General features: G+C 33.3%; 1 protein-coding gene across 1 annotated transcript; it reads right to left on the reverse strand.

Moving 5' to 3' along the window:
- Positions 1–274: 274 nt before the first annotated feature.
- On the reverse strand, positions 275–9,185 carry LOC106461023 (estrogen sulfotransferase-like). Its single transcript, XM_013920802.2, has 2 exons — positions 9,053–9,185; positions 275–1,452 (listed from the first exon to the last, which is right to left on the reverse strand). The coding sequence occupies exon 2, from the start codon at positions 1,448–1,450 to the stop codon at positions 563–565; it is 888 nt and encodes a 295-aa protein (XP_013776256.1). The 5' UTR covers positions 1,451–1,452; positions 9,053–9,185; the 3' UTR covers positions 275–562.
- Positions 9,186–11,186: the final 2,001 nt, after the last annotated feature.

The raw sequence follows: 11,186 nt of genomic DNA on the forward strand, positions 1-11,186 counted from the left end.
AACTATATTTCAAATTGTTTCCATATTAACATAAAGTCTAACTTTGTATTAATGGTGTTCCTATACTGAAAATCTCAGTCCTATCAAAAACATCTATTAAGTGGATGATGTGTTGCTTTAACTACGAACATCAAAAGCTGAAAAAACGACATTATGTGAGATAAGCGGAGATCCTATCAATATGCTGATAACTACTATTACTTTATTTAAGGGTATATTAATGTAGCAAGACTTTGTTTTCAAACTAGCAGTGATTACTGTTAGAAGGAGCTTAAAGCCCATCTTTAAGACTTATTTGCGAATTGATTAAGAAAGTGAATTAAAACTAAGCTAATAGGTTTGCTTTAAATGAAAATCTCGGATATAGAAAGCGCTTTTTTTAACCATTTGACATCATTTGTTATCATAGTCTCTATAAATAACTTGGGAGCTCTTCTCTGAAACTTTCAACAGTTCAGTGTGTTTTAAGTTTGAGACCTAATTTAAGAGGACACAAATAATATAGAAACAAGGCATAGCTGGAATATTTATACGTACTTAACACTTGATGGCGTATACGACTTCACATGGCACCATGCCACAACGTTGTGATGTCTATAGCATTCAGTCTTTGGGCTACCATTTCATCCAGTAGTCGTTTCTGTTCTTGGTTAAAGAAGTTCTTCCAGTCTCCAACTTCTCCCTTTCTGAAGTAATTTAATGATATTTCTTTCTTTTCTGACTCCTCTCTCAGTAAAAGTTTGGATATATTGACTTTGTGGGCAGATTTCAAGCTAGAAAATTCCGTATTCTTTACAATTTTGTCCACCAGTTTTTTATCGTGTTTCACAGGTGTTTCGAGGAAGTCAGCAACTTCACAGACAACAGCCTCGTGATTAATTTTCATATCTTCATAACTTACAAAAAACACATTTGGGTCGCGTCGATGTTCAAACCATGAAAGTAAATGGTCAAAGTAATCGCCGTAGGGGATATTTCCTCTGTAAAAGTTCTCAAAAAAATCGTCAAAGTTCCCGTCAAATTTGTAAATTGACTTCATATTCTGAGCAAAGTGATAAAGAGAAACACAACAGTCATAAGGATTCCTAGTCACGTAGATGTATTTGGCTTTTAAACTGACTGGGGCAAGATGATAAGGCAAATGTATTCTCATCACACGAGGAGGTTCCAGATATTCAACCCCTTCAACACCTACAATGTCTAAAAATGGAGCAAGGCGGTGCACCATGTCATCAGCAGCTGGAAGAGGTTCTCCATTGTGGAGTATTTCCCAAACAATATATGTCATCCACGTTGTACCGCTGCGTGGATAGGTTACAACAAAAATGTCTTCTGCTCTTGGTTTCATGGTTGATATGGATTTCACGTGTTCTAGTTGCATATTCGGCAGCATGGGTAGTCCAAGACAATCATCAGTTACAATTTTCTCATAATCGTTTCCTCTTTCCATCGCTGAAAAGAAGGTGTTGAACAAATATGAAAATATATAAAAAAAATCATCAAGAATTCGTACAAAGACAAAATAAAGTTAAATTCCCTGCCTAGTCTGTTTACGTTTTTAGAGTCCCCACTTTGTAGGCTTCAAAATATAATCTTTACATTTTGATTCAATTTGTTTCTGTACTTTTTGACGATCCATATTCCCCTTTTTAAATTAACAATCTTTAATTATCTTGTTATCAATATGCATTGGGCGAGAAATGTTTTTTAAAGATAAAACAGTTATAAGTAGTACATTTTCTTCATAATCATTGTTTTAGTATTCTAGCATGAGTAAACAGATAATGTACGTATAGTATAAGATAATAACATTTCATAATAATGAAAGCACGACAGGCGTATGGCCCATCGATGAGGGTCGGTCTAGTTTTTAGATTACGAATCAAAATAACCAAAGTCTCTTGCGGTTTTTGAAGGTTTCATAGCCAAACAGATAAAAGAAAAAGAAGTTGTTAATAATATATAGAGATTATACAAGGATATCATTAAAACACACTAAAAATTCCCGGATCTTAACTTTTGTTTCTTGTCTCTGTTACTCTTTGTTTCGTCTTTATAATCAATTCCGCTATTATTAATGATAAACTAACAATGTCGTCTTCTGTCTGGAATTTTTTAAAACTCAAATACTGAAACGAAAATGAACAAATAGGTGACCAACCTTCTCTAACGCGTAATTAAGTCATTTTTACCTCTAATACATTAGACGGCGCTGTGATATAATACTTCAATGACATGATCAACGACTAGTGTTGGTCATGTGTAAGCTGTTACTTTCTTCGAAAGTTTTCAAGTTGTACCTTCTAGAGCTTACTATAACAATGAAACATACAACGTAACCTCACTATACCAATGAAACATAAAATGTAACTGCATGTAGAAACTAGAGAAAATCCCCCAGAAAATATTTACTGTTAACTGGCAATTTCAGTCTATTTTGATGCCGTGAGTACATAAGATTTGATTAAAACCAAGGACAGTTAATGCGCATGACAAACTTATATGACCTTCTATTTTTACATTAACCTCTGTTTTCTTTTCGACTTGCTATCAAGTTCATATTATAACAATTTTTTACACAGACTCATTATTTTGGACCAAAAAACTCAATTTAACTTCGGTCACTCGAAAACCCACCGAAATATATATGGTGGTGGGGAAGAAGTAAGTGTTGGCTCTGCTCTATTGAAGATGGACAGTACTGACCTCATTGTTCAAACACCTTTGTGTGAATCATCTTTTCTGTTTTTTATTTATTTTCATATTAAGTACTAATTATATTTCTTGGAAAGCACTAGTAGAAGCCAGCTATATGTGTGAAAATGAATCCAAAGTGAGTAAAAGAAAAATCGCAAGATATTTCACCTTTTCACATATATGACGTAACCGTAACGATACGATATCACTGAAACATCCACGTGTTTCATAAACTTGACTATTTTAATATGTAATTATACAGAATGTTAATTACTAGGCTTTTTTAGCGGTTTCTTTTACTGCGGGTTCATCTCACTCGAACAGCCCCCCCAGTGGCACAACAACGGTATGCCTGCGGACTTACAACGCTAGACACCAGGTTTCGATACCCATGGTGGGCAGAGCATAGATAGCTCATTGTGTAACTTTGTGCTTATCTACAAACAAATAGTCTTGGTAAATATTTAGATCATTTCAAGAATTAATTTTTGTTTGTTTGAATTTATGCACAAAGCTACACAATGGGCTATCTGTGCTCTTCCCACCACTGGTATGAAAACCCGCTTTCTAGCGTTGTAAGTCCGCGGACATACCGCTGTGCCACTGGGGGGCTCAACAATTAAGCTTGTGTCCATTTTTGTTTATAGCAAATAAAATACAAGAGGATAGCATCGACTTTTATTACGATATTTCTGATTTATTCTAAAACTTTAATAATAGGTACGATATTCTTCTAAAGAAAATAGAATCATCACTAGACTAAAATATAATCTTACGATTGATTCGTTTAGCGTCAACTGAAGTCTAGATTAGTGAAAATCCTCGTTTCATTGGATGATTTGATTTTAGAGAACTGAGCATCTTTTATTGTTTTATCTATATGAACAAAGTTTCATCCGAATCACTGAACCGCAAAATTACTTAACTTATAACATATAATTAAGTATTTAGAACCTTACACACACACACACACACGAAAGACAAACATGAGAAATAACATGACATGCAAGTAAAGAATCTAAGAAACTGTACTGTAGATTTGTAGAAGCTGAATATATACTCAAAACGGTAATATTAATATATTATTCAAATTTTGCGCGTAGTCCGTTATAACTAACTTTATAGGCATCCAAGATTTTACCAGGCAGTTCTGAAGTTCAAACAATTTGAGGTTTGTCTATTTTGAAGATCGAAGAAGTCAATCTTAGGCTGCAAACCCGTCAATATATACCAGGTGCTGGGAAAACACTGTCACATTAAAATCACTGCTGAGTGTTTTGCGTTTCGCTGAACTTAGAAAATACAAACATGCATAAAATGAAGAAAGGGAAACTTATTGTCTAATGTTGATTCAGCTGGTGTTCAGTAATGTTCTAACTGGATAGAAAACGTTGATATCTCTACATAAATTTCTATCTTCTTTTATTTGACAAGTCCATATATTTTTTCTCTATATATATTTTTTCTCTCATTATAAAATGATCGCTTTTCTTTCCAGTCCTGTACATATGATGTTATTTTGCACATAGATCACTTCACTACTTGACAATAAAGTTTAATGAACTGACTTTTTACACTTGTAAATAAAATATTCCCACTTTCGAAAAGGTAAAAAACTTCTTATAATTAGTAAAAAACATTAATAAGTAGTAAATATTAAATATTTGTAAAACGCTTGTTTTGTGTTTTCGAATGGCAGATACATAAAGAATAATTTTCTATTCTATGTTTGAATATGCCGCCACTCCACTTTCTTCATATCGAGAAAAAAAACGTTAGTTATATAAAACTTCTGTCAGATTGTTTCAAAACTATGATAATGTGTATATTTTGACATTTCTGTTAGTGCTCTGTAACATTTTTTCAAATATATTTTAATATTGTAATGATCCAAACACTTCCCAAATTAACGTATTTTTTACCTCAAGAACTGCAAAAATGACTTACAATAATTTCACGTTAGTTGAAATCCATTAAACATCAACATTTCATTTTAAGATGATTGAAAGTAATTTGGATTTCGTTCTTAAAACTACGACGAAATGATTTGAGTGTAATCTTTAATATCGTTATTTACAGGAATAAGTTTTTTTCTGCTTAGATCCTTTGTAGATAATAACATTTTTATAAATAATTATCTCATTGGGACTATGCCCTGGGCACAGCAGCATTTTTTGATTTCCTACTTGAAAAACGCATCTCATGCTAGAGCCACAACAGCTGCGAAGAAATGACCAGACGAATTCGTTTCTTAGGAATGGAATATTTCTTCGTGAGCTGGACAACAGAGAAGTGCCACATGTACACACAAATGTGGGATAAATGTGTTATTTATTTCATTGAGGAATCCAACTACAGACGAATCTGGTAAGCTAATAAAACTAAACAGTGGAAACAAAAACGTGCTTCCAGAAGAATCTAAGAAAGAAAAGAAACACACATGCACACATGAATTTTGTCCCCCCCCCCTCACAAATTGATCGAGAAATATAGTAAACGTTTCAATTGCGTATTTGCACATTCACGCTGGTACTGCAAACAAGTATTTTTGATATGGTAACAGATATTAGTGTTTATTTATCTACCCGAAATTGCAACCAGTAGCTATCTACTGTTTTTTTTTATTAAATCGGTTGTTCTTAGAAAAAGGTACGTTAATACTTCATCTAATGAAGAACAATCACGTTAAGTCATAAAAGTTTCCCAAATTAATTTTTTTTTGTGAAAAAAAAAGAAATTTTACGAATGGTAAGGCAGTTGTTTAGAACCCCCTAAAACACGATTAAATCACATATTTTAGTATGTCAGTTTCTTAGGAACGTGTTTGTGTGTAGATGTATGTACGTCAGCTGCTATTGTGACTCATGCCCTATAGGTAGTATAAAACACAATACAAAAATATAACCTTGGTTCTTAAAGTAACAACTTTAAAAATTAGAGGAGTTTCCATATATAGTATTCAAACAATTAGACTCGAGAAATATTCAAATTCGTGGACATGTCAAGAATAACAAGTACCATGGTTCGTTCACGAACAAACAAATAAAGAATCCACAGCCTGAACAATGCTGGCAGAAGTGTGATTATGGAAACTTATATAAATATATTAGTGCCGTCTGTTGTATGTCCACGGAACTACTTCACAGGGTGTGGATGGATCTTCACCAAAATTGGTATGGCGGTTTATTAGGTCCATGCGGAGGTACATACAAAGTTTCAGTTTCGCATTTTGCGGTTTTCATGGCCGTTTTTGCGATTTTTACCACTACTTCGCCCCCTGTAGATGGATCTTCGCTAAATTTGGCATGAAGGTTTGTTGGGTTCATGAGGAGATACATGTAAAGTTGCGGTTTCACATTTTATATTTTGCAGTTTTTATGGGCGTTTTTACAGTTACATATAGGGGAAGCAACTTTTTATGTTCTGAGATAACCTTTCATTAATCATGAACTTATATAACTTCCGTCCGGGGGACAGGTATTCCAGCTAGTAATGAAATATATCGTTAAAGTTATTCTGAGTCGTCTAACTTAGTGGAGAACAGGATGCTGTATTGGTTATGTACAGGATTTTAATGATCCGTTTAAAATGTGTTATTAATGAAGCACGAATTGAGCGCGTCTTTTGATATGACATTGGAGTTAGAGTATAACAAAAATAAAACCTTAATTGAACATTACAGCAGCGTAAAATGTCAGCTTTATCAAGAAGAAATAAATATTTGGGTACAAAGTGATGTTTATAGTTGAGAATGCCAGTATTTTGAACAGAAAAATAGCGTTATAATATGCAATGGAAACATTTTCAGCTATAATTAAACGTTAAAATTTTACAGTTAAGAGTAGTTAAGTCTTTGTAATATAGAAATATATCTTAATTACTCTACATTTACCACAGTACATTAAATATGTGGTTGAAGATCTGTGTTTTTACACCTGCTACTTACTGGTAATATTGTTTTCACTCTTTTCTCTCTGTATGTGTGTGTGTGCATGCGCGAAAATAGTATAACTCGAAAGTTTCTGATTTTGACAAATTTGATTTCCAGGTTAAATGTCTTCCCAAAATCAACTGATTACATTTTGGTAAATGAAGGCCAACCATTTTTAGTTCTAATTATAGTAAATTTTGATTTTTAAAAACGGTCAAAACTTGAGAACAAATTGAAAGAGAAAGATACTGGCACCTACGCCAACTTTTATTAGGATTTTTTGGTGTACATTTTAGTTAGAAAACAATGGGAGGTGGTGTTGCACTCTATGAATGTTTGTGTAGTTATTACAATTTTTTTTAAAATGTATAAAATTTTATATACCGATGTTTGATCTGTATGTTAAATTGTTTACCAGTTTTTTGTGATCCACAGTTTATAAATTGAAGATTCTAGCATTAGCAACAATTTTCTAGAAATAATCCTACTTGCATGAGGAAAATAATTTCCTTATTAGGCTCCAATGAGTATTCAAGAATTGCAAACATATAATTCAATATAAATAATTAGTTTTGCTGCCAAAAACTAATTATCAAGACATGTTTGTATAATGATAGGTAATTCTTCTAGTAAAGCATATTTAAGAAAGTGGTACAAAACGAAATTTAACAGGAGTTCGTTTTGGAACAATGTTTACATGCCACTTTGTTTTCCAAATTTAGCAGGAGTTCATCTTGGAACAATGTATACATGCCACTTTGTTTTTCAAATTTAGCAGGAGTTCGTTTTGGAACAATGTTTACATGCCACTTTGTTTTTCAAATTTAGCAGGAGTTCATCTTGGAACAATGTATACATGCCACTTTGTTTTCCAAATCAAAGCGTTTTGTTCATAAAAGAAAACGAGTCCGAGAAGTATTAAAGTCAAATATTAGTAAATATTCCACAATTTTAATGTGTTTCCTAGGGCATAAGCTTATTGGTGAAAAGTATTATTTTCTGTGTTTCAACAAGATTATCTCGTGGTCCCCAAGAGGCTTCATAACACTAATCCTGATACTGAATTACTACTCTCTTCAACAGTTTTATACATTTTTCCTGCATTGGCAAATATATTAACTCAAAAATGGTACAAAATGAAATTTAATATGGACTTCGCCTATATATTTTGCTGTCGATTATTTCTGAAGTGAGCGCATATAAAACTTTTCAAATACCAATGCAATGATCGTCTTGATTATTGCAATGTTTTTTTTTATTATGTGCGTGTAGCATATTGTCTCCTGTGAATTTTTTGCAAAACAAAAAAATTATTTGTGTATACACAAAGTTATGTTGAACGTTGACACCGCACAGAACTTATCACTTGAACACAGATTGAAACCAACCTGCATTTATTGTAGTAAACCATACACATGTGAAAGATGTCGTCAAGCCTACATAAGAAGACTGTTGAGAGATAGAGGTTAAACTACTTTGCACTTCTATAACATACGAAATTTCAAAGTCCATTTGGTAACACGAGAAACACTAAGCTAACACCAAAATAGGTCACAACCGTTCATTTACCTCGCACACGTACTCTATTTCACAACCACATGAAAACACAAAAATCACTTAGCTGGACTTGCAGGTTGTTTTTCTTGCGCATGTATTAAAAGAAAAGCGTGGTAAACTCCAATTATTTGACGACTTATATAGTTTAAAAAGCTAAACAAATAATTCAAACGGAATTAATTTTGAGGTATTTCAACCCAGCATTTTTCTTAGTAAAAAACCTGTTAATGCACTTTAAACAAAATCAAGAAATCCTCACATGAAAAATCTAATAACTAGAATTTTTGGAGAGTTATACAAAACTTACTTTAATGAAGAAAATTGGTAGTAACTATATTATGTCATTCACTTCACGAAGATAACCTTAGGTTTTCCTTGTTCTAATATTTAAAACTTATATTTCTTTTATACAAGTTATAGTTCAAAAGAGATTGGCGGTTTCTATTATAATGGCGATCGATGCGAGATGTCGTTTTTGTAGAACCCCCCCCCCCCCAACTCCCACTCTTCAAGCCCTACTATACGAAACTAGGTTTAAGAAAACAAAAGTATTAGATTTATTTCTGTATAAAGTATAATAAAAATTCATAATGGCATCAATAAAAACTGCGTCTGAAAAAGTCAGTCAGTTAAATTTAACTAAACTATCGAACATTAGTCGGTATGTTAACATTAAGACACAATTTGTACTTATGAAGCAACCTGGTACGATGTAGTTAACGTTAAGACGCAATTCAGTTTTTACAAACAGAAATTGGTATGATAACGTTTAAAACAATTGAAACTTAAACTTTTGCCTGAATTATGTATTTATGTATTTACCATTTTGACTTTTATATGAATTAGAATGAAATAACATAAACTTACTTTTGGATAACCAACAACAGTACCACTTGAGGAACTAATCAGGTCTGACAAGTATATTTCGTCCTAATAAAACAGATGTGCTAAGATCATGTGACAACACTATTATTTGGAGTTAGTTAACTTTAACCTTTACCATAAAACATTGCCTGCAAACTTGTATTTTAACCATCCTGGGACTCGGATAGTGTCTGAGAAGTGCTTGATATCAGTAATTCGATAAGCATCACTTCGTTTCATTCTCATAAACATTCGAGAATGTTGTTTTCATTGTTTTTATGTGTGGTATCTCCCGCCTTAATGGCGACTGTCATGAACGGTTCCTTTTATTATGAATTTAAAACGACTTCGTTTTAGAAGTACCGAATCTAAACAGTAACTTTAGATCACGGGCTAACGTTTTTTAAAAGGGAGTTTGCGATGGGGGGTAAACAAATTGTTAATAAATGGGTACGGGATGTGATCTTGCTTCCTTTCACTGTTGTAAATTTTGACAAGATTTTTTTTCAGCAAATTTATGCAATGGCTATCCACAACTGGGAATCGAACCCCAAATTCTAGTGTTGTAATTCGCTAAATTTTCCACTGAACCACAGGGGGGACGAATTTTGATAAAATTTATAAGCTCCTGGTGACAGCTGAGAGCATTTCATTGAATTTATTTACACGCATTGTTGAAACTTGAACTCGATACCAATATCTGTTAGTTGATGAAAAAAAAACGTATTAAAATTTATTAGTAAAGTAGTTAATCAAATATTAAAGTATAAGGTTTGGCTATTGTTTTACCTTAATTATTCGTAATTTCAAAAAGAAATAAGAGGGAACCCCCAATAGCCGTGGCACTTGAAATTATTTTAGGTAGAATTAGAGCAAAATGATCTTATTTTCCTTTTTATTTGCTATATTTTTGTGCACCAACAATACCAAGCTTGGGGCGCGCGTATACCCGATTCGATCTTATTACTCATCAGGATCTCTACCAGCCTACCCTCAAATTGAAATTATTTTAGGCAAGAATGAGTAACTTAATCTACGAGACCTTGGGCGTGGTCAAATAAATCAGTCGAAAAGGTTTGACCTCTTGAGGTAAAAACCGTAATTAGATCTCAAATCGGTTGCCCCCAGTGGCAAAGCGGTATGTCTGCGGGCTTACAACGCTAGAAACCGGGTTTCGATACCCCTGGTGGGCAGAGCACAGATAGCCCATTGTGTAGCTTTGTGCTTAATTACAAACAAACAAACTCAAATCAATCAAGAGATGACGGAGCTATGAACTAAAAGTTTGTACTTGAAAACTCAGAGCCATTCCATGAGCTGATATGCCGCGGCTAAGAAAGAGAAATTGCCTTCCGAATACGAAATAATACTTATTTTGTTCTGAAAATAACATTTTTATGGAAGTAAACAAGTATTCTTAGAGTATCTCTTCTTTGAAGTGACAAATATCCGTTTAAAGGTAAAGTTACAAGCTTAACTGTATGGTGTCAAGCAGACAGAAATGAAAATCATAATGTTACTGTCCCTTTAGATAGACATCTGATGCGTACTAGGAACTGATAGAAAATCAAAACACGTAATCTTAGAAAATACGAATCATAAGGGGTAGCTAAAAATTTTCATTCAGGCATGGTTATTCCAGCAGTTCTCAATCTGTTTGTCAGAGCGCTTCATCCATGAAGTTGTATAATTACGGAAAATAATGTATAGATCCCATTGTTCTATACAAAATTATTTAGGGTGACCAATCAGTTTATTTATTAGACAGTGTATTGTTTGTTTTTTAAAGTTAAGTACAAAGCTACACAATGGGCCATCTGTGCTTTGCCCACCACGAGTATCGAAATCCGGGTTCTAGCGTTGTAAGTCCGTAGACATGCCGCTGTGCCACTGGGGGGTAGACAGTGTATGGAACATGCTAACTTTTTATTAGCTTCTCTTAATTGCTTCCTCTGACTGTATTCCGGATTATAAGTTTAATATCTCTGTCTGTATGAAACGTAAAAGGAATGTTCCGTAAGTTTAACTTCAAATATAAGCCAAAGGCTTAAACGGTGTGGAAATTATAAAAGCCTAAGAAACAGATTGAACCTTTGTTTTCAGTTTGTTTAAAAGGTCTAATCACATGTTAGTTCTA

This window comes from Limulus polyphemus, unplaced genomic scaffold (assembly GCF_000517525.1).
Source record: "Limulus polyphemus unplaced genomic scaffold, Limulus_polyphemus-2.1.2 Scaffold881, whole genome shotgun sequence".
In the NCBI taxonomy this organism is placed as follows: Eukaryota; Metazoa; Arthropoda; class Merostomata; order Xiphosura; family Limulidae; genus Limulus; species Limulus polyphemus.

Bases quoted from the DNA above. Each gene is read 5' to 3' on its own strand.
- LOC106461023 (XM_013920802.2), bottom strand. From the start codon at position 1,450: ATGGAAAGAGGAAACGATTATGAGAAAATTGTAACTGATGATTGTCTT.